General features: G+C 36.7%; 2 protein-coding genes across 2 annotated transcripts in view; one reads left to right on the top strand and one right to left on the bottom strand.

The window, feature by feature from the left end:
- The first annotated feature begins 156 nt into the window (after positions 1 to 156).
- Positions 157 to 15105, top strand: part of RPGR (retinitis pigmentosa GTPase regulator) — a 57926-nt gene continuing 42977 nt past the window's right edge. The window contains exons 1-8 of the mRNA XM_014528874.1: positions 157 to 199; positions 1481 to 1606; positions 2446 to 2538; positions 3950 to 4012; positions 6114 to 6272; positions 7079 to 7228; positions 9807 to 9965; positions 14083 to 14238. Of these exons, the coding sequence (XP_014384360.1) occupies positions 157 to 199; positions 1481 to 1606; positions 2446 to 2538; positions 3950 to 4012; positions 6114 to 6272; positions 7079 to 7228; positions 9807 to 9965; positions 14083 to 14238 (949 nt within the window). The remainder of the gene's footprint in view (positions 200 to 1480; positions 1607 to 2445; positions 2539 to 3949; positions 4013 to 6113; positions 6273 to 7078; positions 7229 to 9806; positions 9966 to 14082; positions 14239 to 15105) is intronic.
- On the bottom strand, positions 1772 to 2179 carry LOC106723845 (60S ribosomal protein L36a-like). Its single transcript, XM_014528880.1, has one exon. The coding sequence runs from the start codon at positions 2152 to 2154 to the stop codon at positions 1834 to 1836; it is 321 nt and encodes a 106-aa protein (XP_014384366.1). The 5' UTR covers positions 2155 to 2179; the 3' UTR covers positions 1772 to 1833.

Raw genomic sequence — 15105 nt, 5'->3', positions numbered from 1 at the left:
TGGCAGCGGCCGCCTGAGTGGAGCCTGAGCTGTAGGCGCGCCCCCTTCCCTCCCGCCCCCCAACGACTGAGGAGCAAGGAAAGGAGGGGGGGCTGAGGGGGAACAACGCATAAGGGTGTGTGTGTGTTTTCTGTGAGTTTCTCGAAGTTAACGACAATGTTAAACCTCCCTGTAAACGGCCCAAAGTGCCTCCTTAGAGGTACTCAGGATCCAGTTATGTACTGAGTACCTCAGAGTAGGTGATGAGGGGCACGAGGTAAAATAGGGTGGGAAACGGCTTAGAGAAAGGGGGTGAAGAGGGAGTCCTTAGCGAGTGGTGATTTTCTTTTAAGACTTTCCCCCCTGAGCCTTAAAATACATTTGACATTGTGACGGCATACATACGTTACCGCATACGTAGTGTAGAGACATTTCATGAAGAGTACTTTAACCACTTGGGATACGCTCAGATATTTTCTATAATACCTTTAAAAATGCTTATCATGACCCACTAAACTGATATTGTAACCCACTAATCATTCACGACCAACAGTTTCAACAAAAATACTGGATTCGAACAGAATCATGCCTTCACTATAATAAGTACTGTGTTTTCTGCCATGCTCTTGACTTTAATAATTAGATTCATGTCCTCTTGGGGTTCACAGCTTAGTGAGGGACACAAGAAAAGAAACAAAATGACAGTAGATGGCCAGGGCGCTAGAACAGAGCCACCAAACCCTGACTTAGAGTGCAGATATCAGGGAGCTTTTCCTGGGAGCCACAGCAGGAAAAAAGTTAAAATTGTTCATTCTAGGGAAACCCCAGAGCCTGTTCTAGAACCTGGCTTACCACTTCTCAATTATCAGTTACAAATGAGATGACTCATAATTGTTCTCAGAAGGTTTTCCATGTGTCTAGTCTCTTTTGCATTAATATTGATTATAAATATTTATGTTCACAATTTTTCCATTCTGGTACCCATTAGTTTATGTGTGATCATCCTTGAGATTTCCTCCAAAGCTGGATCTGGCCTCCTGTTTGGGGTGTGCATGTGTATTTAAATGGTTATTAGTAACCAATAGGGTTTTTTGTTATCAGAAATGGTATTGGATCAAACATCCTGCATCCTGGCGATACTAATGATGAAACTCACTATTGTCTTGTTTCTGTGTGTGGACAAAAGCCCACAGTCAAGGGCTAATTAGGTGTTAACCAGAGTGAGTAGGTCTACTTGATGACAGCAGGACTATTCATAATTGAGGACTACCTCCCTTGTGATAGTACATGTCTTACTTTATACCACTACATGAATAACACATACTTAATTTAGTATATTTCATAAATAAAATTAGAGTGAAGTCTGGCAAGTAACACTGAATGAAGGTGGAGGAAGGAGGGTGTTATCATGAGACAAGGAATCTGAATAAATTACTGGAAAAAACTTTAGTAACAGCCAACTAGGAAAAGTTGTAAAATAGAAACTGTCATATATTTGCAGATTCGGGTGCTGTGTTTACATTTGGAAAAACAAAATTTGCTGAAAATACTCCCAGCAAATTCTGGTTCAAAAATGATATACCTACATATCTTGCATGTGGAGATGAACATACTGCTGTTATTACCGGTTAGTATTAAAATACTAAATATTATAGATGCACTGTGTTTTAAATATATTGAAAATAATATAGAAAGTGTTATTTTTCCTTTGCCAGATAATTCTTGACAATTTGATTCATCAATTGAATCTTTTAAATTTTAAGTTCCCTTAGTATGTTGAAATATAATTTTCTTTTTTTTTTGAAGTGAACATACCATGATTTTATTGTCATATAATCAAACAAAATATGAAGCTTAGAACTGGATCACTTGACCCTTTCTCTTCTTATCTCCTCCCAATTCAAAATGCTTGCATCTCTTAATAGCCAGCATTCTCTTAGATCTGCAGTTAGGCTCAACGCATTCAAGCCTCAGCACAATCTTCTTTGTAGTTTTAGCCTTTTTTCGGAATATCGGCTTAGCCTGCCCACCACCGCCACTTTGCTTCCTGTCATAACGCCGCTTTCCCTGTGCATACAGAGAATCCTTGCCCTTCTTGTACTGTGTTACTTTGTGGGGTTGATGCTTGCCACACTTCTTACAGAAAGTTCGGCGGGTTTTAGGAACGTTCACCATATCTGCGAGAGCTATCAGCAGGGAAAGGCGAAATATGATTTTCAATACAACTTTCTTAAAGTAAATCTATTTTAATATATCTGTATAAAAAAAAACTGTTACCATATAATCTTAGACACTGTTTTACACCCAACAGAATCTGCCTATATGTATATGCACAAGGTAACCTGTTTCAACATGGAAAATAATGACACCTTCTAAGTGTAGCATTTTTATTTGTGATGACTTCATCTCACATTACTTTATGTTTAAAATGCTTCAATTTATTATTTCTTCTTTCCTTTCCACCAGAAAATAAGAAACTTTACATGTTTGGCAGTAACAACTGGGGCCAGTTAGGATTAGGATCAAAGTCAGCTGTTTGCAAACCAACATGTGTCAAAGGTTTGGGGTCTTTTTTTCTTTATCACTTTAAATACTTAACAAACCAAAATACTTTTATATTGATTGTGTAGTTCTTTAATATCATATTACAAATAATAAAGTATTTAGTTCTTTATTTTCTGATATTTAATTGAGCATTATTGACATTTAATTTCATTTTTATGATATGTTAGGGTCTAAAAAATCATATTGATTTTAAATCCAGATGCCACAAAGAAAGTAATGATTCTACTGTATTGCACTTGAATATCCTCCCCCTTCCCCCATTTATAAATGTACTTAAATATTACTATTCTGTATATATAGAGAACAAAAAATATAATGGTAGAATTTTGGGCTCTGTTTCATTTGTTAGATTTGAGGACATCATGGTTTTATGTAGTTTCTGGTTTTGTAAAATACACTTTACCCTTCTGCATTTGGTGAGTAGATGTACTAAATAAAACATCAAGATTAGGCGTTGATTAGTACTAATGTTCTTCTAAGAACAGGACAAAATATTTTAAATCAAAACTGTCCCAGAAAATAGGGGGCTTATAATATCTTTACAAAGTTTTTCGCTGTTATGTGCAAAGCTTCTGTTTAGGTATAACCTGTGAACATCAACTAAACTTGAATGACAATGGAGATTCCTTGGGATATGACAAGAGTAGCATTCTTTATCTTCCTAGCCAAATTTTTAATTTTAGCCCAAAATTTCAGTGTAATTTATGATATCCATGCCATTTTATAGGTGGTGTTATGGAATTTTAAAAGTATACTAAATTGGTCAAAAAATATTTATTGGGCACAGTCTGCTAAACCCTTGGATGTATTCACAATACCTATGACTCTTACTCTCAAATATCTAATAGACAAGCTAACAGGAGATCCTTGGCACCAGGGATTCTGTCTTAGTGTTCTTTGCAGCCACTATGCTAAGCACTTAGGATATGTTCTATAAAGGTTTTTTGAATGTATAAATGAACAGATGAAGAACTTTAACAAAGGTTTATGTCTATGAATATTGGACTTAGTGTTTCTTTGAGGGAGGTGGAAGGTGAAATTGATGGTGATGATAGATTGCGTAAAAGATCACATTGATATGGAGGCAGCATAACAGAATGCAGCATAACAGAATCCACTTACCTGTGGAGTTTTTAAAAATATATAGAAGCCTAGGCCTTACCTCAGACCTACCAACTCAGAGTCTCACGGGGTGGAGCTAAGCTATGTGTATTTTTCTCAGAGCTCCTCTGGTTATTTTGATGCATGACTAGTTCTGAAAACTTTTGTTTTAGTAATTAAGAACATCGACCTTCCACTTAGACAGGCCTGGATTTAAATCTCTGTTCTACTACTTATTTACCATTTGATCTGTATTATTTATCACTTTCATAATCATTTCATATTTGAATTGTCATATTTTTAGCTTTAAAACCTGAAAAGGTGAAACATGTTGCCTGTGGACGGAACCACACCCTAGTTTCAACAGGTATGGTATTCAATCTGTATGACTTCCTGCCCAGTTTGAGGACTGAGATCTCATTCCAGTACATTCATGAGTTTCTAAAATTAATAGAAGTGATACCTTGACAACAACAGTAAGATTAGGACTTTTTAGATTGTAAGTAGTTAGTATACTTGTTAGCCTTTTGAAAATATGCAGGTAAGTGGTAAATGACTGAAGAAAAAGATTGTTTCCTTGGACTATGTCAAGAGGCAACAACTCCTTAACCATGTGCACACCTCATGGGCTGGTTGTTCTGTTCTTGCTCTTCCTTCTTCTTTTCTGAGGGTGAGTGGGAACCACCCCCTACCTCACATCAACCCCTATTGATGTGAGTCAGCACAATTTCAATCAAAATCCAAACAGGCTGTGTGTGTGTGTGTGTCTGTCTGTGTGTGTGTGTGTGTGTGTGTGTATAGAAGTTGACAAGGTGATTCTTTTTTTGTTGTTGTTCTTTTTTTTTTCTTTTTCTTTTTGTCTTATTTTGTTTTGAGTCTTAAGTTTTTGTGAAAAAGCAAAGGACTTAGAATTGCCAAAACAATTTTGAAAAGAATAAAACTGGAGGACTAGCACTACCTGATTTCAAGACCTACCGCAAAGCTACAGTAATCAAGAGAATGTGCTATTGGCCAAAAGACAGACAAAGATTAACAGAATAGAATCCAGAAATAGGTGCACGTGTATATGCCTAATTAATGTTTGACAAAGATGCCAAGGCAATTCAATGGAGAAAATGTAGTCTTTTCAACAAATGCTGCTGGAACAATTAGACATTCAGACCCTGGCCACCCAGTCCTCCTTACCTCCTTTCCCCTCCACACAGCTGTCTTTAGGATATTTTCACTACCTTGGCTTCTCCTCACCTCTCTGCACTATTGAGACTTTTCCCTTGCTGAAATGTCTTTTCTCTTCCTCAGATTCTTTAAAGATGCAGTATTAGTGTTACTTCTTCCATGGAACTTTTGGTGACTATTCATTCAACTTTTTACTCATGTGGTTCTCTGAACTATGCTAAGTATTTCACCAACTCTGGTTTACTCCATATATATAAATTGTGTGGTCCAATTCCATGTGGCCTTGTAATATCTTCCATTTGAAAGCTAGTCTTGTTTCATTTTTAAAAAAATATCTCCTTTTTAATTTTTACCGATTCAAACTGATTTTGCCCTGTTTCCCCTATTTAGCGAGGCTTTAACTTCATGTGCATTTTTATGGTGGATATCACTAACTTTTAATATGCATATGTTTCAAAAAATCTTTATTACTTCAGAGCTTACTGGCAATGTTTATTATTTAGGCATGATATACTTCTTGTTTAAATAATAAAGTAATAAACAAATATTTATAGTGCTTCTAATGAGCCAAATGCTGTTCTAAGAATTTTACAAATGTTAACTGATTGAAACTTTATAACAGCTCTATGAAGTAGGCATTATTATTATTCCTGTTTTACAGATGAGGAAAAGGAGACTTGGATAGGTTAAGTACAGCTTGCCCAAGGTCTCACAGCTGATAAGAGGCAAGCCAGAATTTGCACCCAGGAAATATGACCCTTGAGTCCTTTCTTCTAAACATAATACTATATACTGCCTTTCTAGTTAGCTATAAAATTAAAAGAATTATACAACATAGATTTTTCATGTTTCTAATTATATTCTTCTTGGGTTTATATCATTTTACTTATTTGTTACCTATTATATCTTAGCTTTAATGGGTATGGAAGTTAAAATTAATGAACCATATATTTCTTAAGTAGTTTGATTTAGATTTTAAACTAATTTGGAAATTACTTTCCTCTTTTCTGCTCTAAGTTAATAAAGTGCTGCATGAATAAGAAAATGCATTCCACACATTCTATGCATTTTAGATGCTACTGGGACTCTGGAATGATTTCTAAGATCTCACAAAATGTATATAGCCTTGCTTATTTTGCTTCATTTTTGACAAATGTAGTTGTGCACCAAATTATAGGATAATACCAGCTTTCAGTTTTTTTCACTGTTAATAGAAAAAATATCTGGTATACACCGGCCTGTCTCATAAAGATGATGACTGTAGTATACAATGTTTTCTTTTCTGTGTGCAGAAGGAGGCAAAGTATATGCAGTTGGAGGAAATAATGAAGGCCAACTAGGACTTGGTGACACTGAAGATAGAAACACTTTTCATTTAATTGAATTTTTTACATCCCAGCATCAGTTTAAGCAGCTGTCTGCTGGATCTAACACTTCAGCTGCACTAACTGGTAAGACTTTTTTCCATTTCAAGCTAGGGCACATCCCTTTCCTTTAGATCAGGATATACCAACCAACTCAGTAAATTGAAGACAGCATTGCCATTTAATTTTCTTTCATTGATGATGTGTTTTCAGAAGGCATTTAAAATAGAACTTTAAATCATGACTTATGTTACAATTGTATGCTTATTTAGAGTTAGATGTCAACATACATTTTGAAGGTAATCTATATATATAAAAGCCTAAGCGATCATTACAACTGGACAGCCAGAATGACTGGAACTACCGGTCGACCAGTCGCTATGACGTGCACTGACCACCAGGGGGAAGACGCTCAATGCAGGAGCTGCCCCCTGGTGTTCAGTGCGCTCCCACAGCCAACTTCCTGCTGCCATCCAACCTCCCGTGGTCCCTCTCCCTGGCCCGCCAACCTCCCACAGTCCCTCCCCCTGGGCGGCCAGCCCTGATCTGCCCTTATTGGGGCTGGCCAGCCAACCTCCCATTGTCCCTCCCCTGGAAGGATGCTTTAAGCGTTGAGCATCTGCCCCCTGGTGGTCAGTGCGCATCATAGTGACAGGTCAGTCTGCCGTTTGGTCGATTTGCATATTAGCCTTTTATTATATAGGATAGAAACATTTTATGCTAGAAATTGAACTGTTAAGTAGCTAACTTGTATAAAAGTCTTAGGAGTACTTTTCTTTTAAGACACATAATTTTTCTAAATTAAAAAATAAATGGGCTGTTGGAAATATAATACAGTAACTTCATAGATCTGCCACTTTTTAAAACCCTTTTTCCTCGTGTTTTCTTTATAGAGGATGGAAAACTATTTATGTGGGGAGAAAATTCTGAAGGGCAGATTGGCTTAAATAATGTATGTAATGTGAATTTTCCTCATGAAGTGACTGTTGGGAAACCTATTGCCTGGATCTCTTGTGGATATTACCATTCAGCTTTTGTAACAAGTAAGACAGAACATTTTGGATTCATCATATCTCCCATTTTAAGTTATTAGTTAATCATAAAGTGATATAGCATCCTACAGTTCCATAAAAATAATGCCATAGTAGTCCATGTAATGGAATAATTTTGGTCTCTTTTAAAATAGTATTTCTTTGTTTCAGTAATGAGAGTTTATAATTTCAAACTCTATCTGACTTATTAACTTTTTAATGAATATTAGGTGTATTAGAAAAACAAAATGTATATGTTAGAAACCCTTCTAAGTTTTGGATCTCAAACTTCTTGGAATCATTTGGCATAAAAAACTTTACCTGTAGGCCACTTTCCTTTGAATCTACTTGTCTCTGTACTTTTATGTATTCTACTCTTGTCCTGATAATTTGCTTTTATTGTTTCAATAAGTAAGGCATAGATTTTCATTGTGGGAACAGGATAAAGACTAGATGGAAAAAGAAAAGGAGTCAGTATGGGATATGATTTCCTTTGGTGGGACTTTTCTCAGCATCCTCAATTTCTCCTTTTCCTTGGTTCACTGGCTACTGTTTCTACCTTAGTTAGAATATTTGAAATATTGGACTCTATTATAGTCTGCATTTACACTATGAACTTGGTTTTCCATCTTATTGATGGTTTTTCTAATAGTAAAACACCTAGAGGAAATAGTTTTGTGGCCCCTCAGAGACATCCCTCTAGATTTTTGCTTTATACATTTACTCCTTATTCCATGCACCTCATATTTAGTTTTAGAAAGTGCCAATTGACTCATCTCAGTACTCCTCAGAATTACCAGTGAATTGGTAGCAGCTTGGTACCAAGAGATGGCAAAATCTAGCTTGGTTGGTATTGTTCACCACTAGATTAGTTTGTGTCTTGAACAACCTGATAATAAATATTGTCGGATGGGGGAGTAAGTGAATGAATGACCAATTGATTGTGTTTCTTGGGGAAATACTACCTACCAACTTATTAGTAACTCTAGGGTCCTAGGTTTGGTATAGTCTGTGCTCACTTTGTTCGTAAAACAAAACAAAAAAAGGGAAAAACACAAAAAAGCAAAAGCATTGTCTTAAGGGTTTTAATAAAACTGCCAGAATCACTTTTGTGACTAAACTCTGCTGTAGCCAGTAGGGGAAGGGGTGGGGTTGTTCATCTTAATCAACGTGTGTTAAATTGAGCTTTTTGCTTTGTCTAATTGTTTTAATGCCTTTTAAAAATTGCTTTTTTGAGATATAGTTCACATGCCATACATTTCACCCATGTTAAGGTATGAGAAGCAGGAGGAATTTATAGACAGGTGGAAAGAGACTCTTCATATTCCCAGGGGTTTGGTCAGTGGTCCATCATGGTTCTCTTAGAGACATGCAATTAATAAGTAACAAGACCTGCTGTTACCTCTTTCCTCACACCAGTGGTGATATGTTCTGTGTCATTCTTTAGATTAGATTATTTTTACAAAGATTTAAAATCCCTACTTTATAGAACTCAGTTTAGTTCATAGAAATGAACAAAAGAAATTTCTACTTTCAACAAGTTCATAGTCATATTATAGTGTGGTAAGTATAATAACAGAAGCAAGTCAACAGTGTTGGTATTGCCAAGGCAGTGGTTAAATGTCAGGGGTTCCTTGATAGTCTTTCTGGAGGAAGTACCATCTAACAGTAAAATCTGTTATCTTAAGACTCATATATTTACTCATATGTAAATGAGTTTTCTGAAACAAATTTCATAAAAAGCAATTAGTCATTTATTCAACAACTATTCATTAAACGCTCTGTATACTAGACACTGCTAGGTTTTTGGAATACCTTAATGAGCAAAACAAAATCTATGTCCTTATGGGGGTTTAATGTCTAGTCCAGCCGTGGGCAAACTACGGCCCGCGGGCAGGATCCGGCCCATTTGAAATGAATAAAACTAAAAAAAAAAAGACCGTACCCTTTTATGTAATGATGTTTACTTTGAATTTATATTAGTTCACACAAACACTCCATCCATGCTTTTGTTCCGGCCCTCTGGTCCAGTTTAAGAACCCATTGTGGCCCTCGAGTCAAAAAGTTTGCCCACCCCTGGTCTAGTCATTCTACTTTATTAAAAAGGGGGGAAAAGGGGGAAGTAGAAGTCAGCCGGCTGCAGTGGCTCAGTGGTTGAGTATCGACCTATGGACCAGGAGGTCACGGTTTGATTTCCATTCAGGGCCATACCCAGGGTGTGCAGGAGGCAGCCAGTTGATGATTCTCTCTCATCATTGATGTTTCTATCTTTCTCTCCCTCTCCTTTCCTCTCTGAAATCAATAAAAAGAAAGGAAGCTTTTTTGTTAAGCAGCTAAAATAATTTTCTAGTTTTTTCTTAGTAGTGATGCTTGAGAATTCTTCCTGAATATATTGGACTAGAATAATCAAAGGGAAAATAAAATCTGGCTTCATTTCCTTACCATACAGTAAAAATATCTCAAGAAAGTTCAAATTTATTAAGTTGCCATTTTCTAAATTTTTTTACTGCACATGAGAACATGTACTATAAAGACCAGTATCTTGTCCATATTTATGCTGTCATTGATCACTGTTCTTTTCCTTTAATAGTGGAGGGAGAACTGTATACATTTGGAGAACCTGAGTATGGAAAGTTAGGTCTTCCCAAACAGCTACTGATGAATCACAAAGTGCCCCAGCTGGTGCCTGGAATTCCTGAGAAGGTGATACAAGTAGCTTGTGGTGGAGGGCACACAGTGGTTCTCACAGGTATGTGTGGACCCTGCTGCTCTGTTTCTTGCTCTCCGTGGTGGCTAATGAAAAAAATTATATTCCTTTTTTTATTGTGGTAAGAACACTTATTACTTGATTTACCCTTTTAAATGATTTTTAATTGCACAATACAGTATTATCCATAACTTACCTTGCATAGCTGAAACTTTTATACCATTCATTAGCAGCTCTCCTCTTCCCCCTCCCAGCTCCTGGCAAACCACCAGTCTAGTCTCTTGCTTCTAAGAGTTTGCCTATTTTAGATAGCTCATATAAATTGACCTTCAATCTTTTTCAGTTAAGATCCTCACCTTTAATTCCTGTAGTTAATATATATTTCTGGCCAATGGAAGAATTTCTTAAGTAGAAAAAAATTAATCTTGTTGAATTATTTTTGCTAACATAATTGGTATTTTCATGTTCTTAACACATTTATTGGCAAAAAATGACATTGTTTTTAGCTAATTTTAAGGGCAAACTTTTCCATATGTGTATGGAAATATATATTTTTCCATATATATGCATATATATATATTCCATATTTATCTAAAATTGACATGTTTTTCTGAAATATTTTCTTTTGGAGAAGCTCCCTTTTCATGCTATTTTCTACAGTCATTGATAATTCTTTGTGACATTCACCACATATAACTTGATGATTTCTTTGTGATTTTTATTTTCCGTTATAGTTATTCATTAAAAAGTATTAAGATTTTCAATTCAGGTAATAAAGAAAGTTAGAACCATAATAGTAATGTCACTTTTGGCTTCTGAATTTTGTATTTGGCATGACATGTCATTTCTCATTATTCTAGTTAATACATTAAGATATACATACTCCTTAATAATATGCTTGCTAAATTGGTGTTCCTAAATTTTTATAGCATTAGCTTTATTTTAGACTAGGGGCCCAGTGCACAAATTTGTGCACCTTGAAAAGAACTGTGGACTGCGAGACTGCGGCGGGCACAGGGGCTGGTCTTGGCCCTTCCTCCGTGCCCCCGCCTGGCCCCTCCTGCTGCGGCCCCTGGTCCCCTGTTGGCTGCCAGTCCTGCTCCCACCACCGCCACTGCTCCCACACACTGACAGCGCCAGCCCCGCTCACACCCACTGACAGTGTGGAGTGATTGGGGCCGGTGCTGGGTGCTGGCTGCAGGTGCAAGAGGCGGCTACCGGCCCCGATCGCCCCTCAGGAGCAGGGGGAGGTGGAGAAGCCCTGAGGGGCGATCAGGGCTGGTAGCTGGTGCTCACACCCACTGACGGCACTGAGCGATTGGGGCCAGTGCCAGGCACCAGCAGCGGGTGCAAGCAGTGGCTCCGGCGCCAGCAGCAGGTGCGAGTGGGGCCGGAGCCAGCAGCAGGTTGTGAGCACCCGGCGGGACTGCAGTGCGCAGGAGCAAAGAATTTTCAGTAACCACCAGAGGCTCGCCCCGATGACAGCGACCGGCGCCCCACCTTGGTCTGGCACCCCTGCTCACCTGTTCCACCATCCCACCATGGCCGATGCCTGCCATGTTCTGCGCTCTGCCACCTGCTGCCGACACCTGCCATGTTACGCGTGTGCCCCCTGGTGGTCACTGCACATCATAGCAACCAGTTGTTCAGTTGTTTGGTTGTTCTGCTGTTCAGTCTATTTGCATATTAGGATTTTATATATATAGATGAGTAATATAGAGGTCATATAGTTAGGTAGTGAATTATGATTTTTTTGGTTAAAAAAATGAACAGTTTCAGAAATCATCAGTAACTCAAAGTTAAAAGTATTCTAGGCAAATTTTGAATAATATCCAATTCTCAGATGATATGCAAGTTGATTGAACAATATTTTATCTTTAGATTTTCCTCTTACATAACTTTTCCTTAACTTCATATTCTAGTCCTTGTCATGCTTATTAGCTATGGTTTACCAGAATTATAATTTCCATATGGAATCTTTTTCCAAGTTAGAAATAATTTTTTTCAAGGCTTCCACTCTAAATTTGGAAATAATTTTGAAGTTTAAGATTGTTTTGAATTTTTGCCAACAATATGAATTTTCAAAAATATTTATTTTAGGATTTAAACTTTGAAATTAATCTTTATAAATTATCTGAAAATTCATTCTGTAGGCAGAAATGCAATTTATGCTTTATGTTATGTATTTTATGTAGTTTATACAAAAATTACAGAAAGAATTTAATAGGTGATTGAAAATTCTAAAGGACACTATCCTATATAATAAAAACCTAATATGCTAAGTGTCCAGTCGTCTGGTCCATTCAACCAATCAAAGCATAATATGCTAATGATATGCTAAGGCCGCTCAACCACTTGCTATGCTAGGGTGTGAGAAGCTGTTGACTGCTTACTGGCTTCTATGGTACTTCCCTAATGCACACACACAGGAAATGTATCTTTAGGGAGTTACATTAACCAAAGATCTTATTTGCATAGTAGAGGCCCAATCCATGCACCTGTGGGATCCCTCTGTCTGGCCTGTGCCCTCTTGCAATCTGGGGCCCCTTGGGGGATGTCAGAGAGCTGGTTTCAGCCCTATCCCGCAGGCCAGGCCAAGGGTCCCCACTGGTGCACGAATTTGTGCACTGGGCCTCTATTATAATAATAATGTCATTCAACCATACATTATAAAATATTTTCATGTAAAATGAGCACCAAGATCATCTGTGGTACTTTTAGCTTCCTGTGGACTTTGTTTTGTAGTTAAAAGCTATCTTGCCAGAAATTGATTGTTTTCAGCAGACTTTTTCATACTTTGCGATCTCACAGACCAATAAAGCTTTTGTATTTTATGTTTTTTGTTTTATAAAATATGAAGATGAATATATGGTTGCCAGCTTTTAATTTTAATTTGACTAAATATGGACATTTCAAAAAATACAATGTTTTCACAATTATGTCATAACATAAGGGGGATTTTCAGAAAAAAATTTAAAAGCTCTTAATTTTATAATAAAAGACACACCCTTAAATTGTATAAATTTATCTGTATGGTAAATTCACTACTTTGCCTATTTTTCACATTTCTCATGGACCTGTGAGAGCTTTATTATGAGCTAGCCCTGATAAGAAACCTGTATTCTGGAGCACCGTGTGGACAGAAAGGTTAAATATTTAGTCCTAATGAAGAAATAGGCTTGGAAGAGAGGATTGACCATTAGTCTTATTAAGTATTAGATGAATACCTAGGAGTTATAGAATACTTTGCAAGACCTTTAAGGAAAGAATAACTAACCATCTGTTCTAAACTATTCCCTTCACTAAAGGGAAGGGCCTGGATTAGATGATTCTATAGGGGCCTTCCCCAGCTTTATTTTTCCTTATGCCTATATCTTTGGTCTTAAAATCTAGTTAGGTATCATTCATTAAAATACTTCAAAGATAATTTAAATTAGTTCATTGTTGATGGATTTATTTAAATGTAGTATTTAAATGTGACTATGACAGATTAGAAAATACAACTACTGGTTGTAGTGATGGTTGATTAGTTTCTCCTTAAAATAAGAGAAACAATGGACTGCTGTTGAGAAAGTGTCAGACTGGAACTTGGACACACTAAATGAGGCAGAGTGTTAGATGTGATCTTGTATGTCAGTTATCAAAAGACAAGAAGGGCCTGGTTATAAGATGGGTCCTCAATGCAATATAGATCCCAAGAAAAATAAGAACTTAACTTCTCTAGATTATGTTTGGACAAACTTAAGATCTCTACAGGGCAACAAGTTACTAGTCATGAAATCAAAATGTATCCTGTGAAATTAGAGTAGTATTTATCTGAAGCTAACTAATGAAAACTGTTTTTATAATATTGTATTATTTATTAACATTCAATTACATTGTTAGATTTTACAAAGGTGATGTGACCAAAAATTATATTAGTTGTTATATGTAATGTTTTTAGATGAAGGAGGTTTTTGTTTTACAATTGTGTACCTTTACATTTTTCTTCTTCCTTCATCATTGAGAAATGCATAGTTAGGTATTCTTATATGGGCATTCTTTCAGAGATACTTAACCTTCATTGTGAAAGGTTGAATATCACAGTTTTTCTAGATATAATGGTGACAGCATCTGCTTCCCTGCAATCCTTTTCTTGTACTTGCCCCTTCCCTTTCAGAGAAAGCTGTGTACACCTTTGGGCTGGGACAATTTGGTCAACTGGGTCTTGGCACATTTGTCTTTGAAACTGCGGAACCCAAAATCATGGAATCTGTTAAGGACCATAAAATAACTTATATTTCCTGTGGAGAAAATCACACAGCTTTGATAACAGGTACAGATCAGATTTCTGGTATATATTTATAAAACTGGGTATATTTTATTATAAATAAATACTATATGGAGTTAATGTATAACTTAAAGGAATTGATAACTGAGAAAATTGAATTCCTTGTTTAATATGCCAGAATATAAAGTTGTAAACTCCTTTTAAATTTTAATTCAATTTAATGTCAATATAAATGATTCAAAGATTAAGAACCTCAGAATATGTCATCAGTGTCAGAGATAAGACCATAGTATTATACTTTGGCAGAAATCTGGAATCATTTTGAAATTGTATCAATTTGAAAGTTCTTAACTCTACTTGGACCAAAGGGAAAAGTCTTATGAGAAAAAAACTTGTTTTGTGTGTATCCACATATCTATTATTATTATTATCTTAATTTTTATTAAATTTATTGGGGTGAGATTGTTTAATAAAATAATATGGATTTCAAGTGTACAATTCTATATTTCCCAGCTCTATTCACCAGGAAAAAAAGAACTTATTTTAAAATATTCTCCCTATTCAATCTGACAGCTATTTTTAGACTGAGTAAATTACTTACTTTTACTCTTTATTGTTGAGCATATTACAGATGCCCCATCCTTTTTCCTCATTGTCCCCCTCCACCAGGCTCCTGTCCCCTCCCCAGGCCTTCACCACACTATTGTTTGTGACCATAGGCAATGCATATCTGTATATATAAAAGCCTAAGCGACTGTAACGACCTAACAACTGGAACAACCGGTTGACCAGTCGCTATGATGCGCACTGACCACCAGGGGGCAGATGCTCAATGTAGGAGCTGCCCCCCGGTAGTCAGTGTGCTTCCACAGCCAACCTTACACGGCCCCTCCCCCTCCCGCCCAGCCGGCC

The sequence above is a fragment of the Myotis brandtii genome, unplaced genomic scaffold (genome assembly GCF_000412655.1).
Source record: "Myotis brandtii unplaced genomic scaffold, ASM41265v1 scaffold657, whole genome shotgun sequence".
Taxonomy (NCBI): domain Eukaryota; kingdom Metazoa; phylum Chordata; class Mammalia; order Chiroptera; family Vespertilionidae; genus Myotis; species Myotis brandtii.
This window is presented reverse-complemented; position numbering and strand designations above follow the sequence as displayed.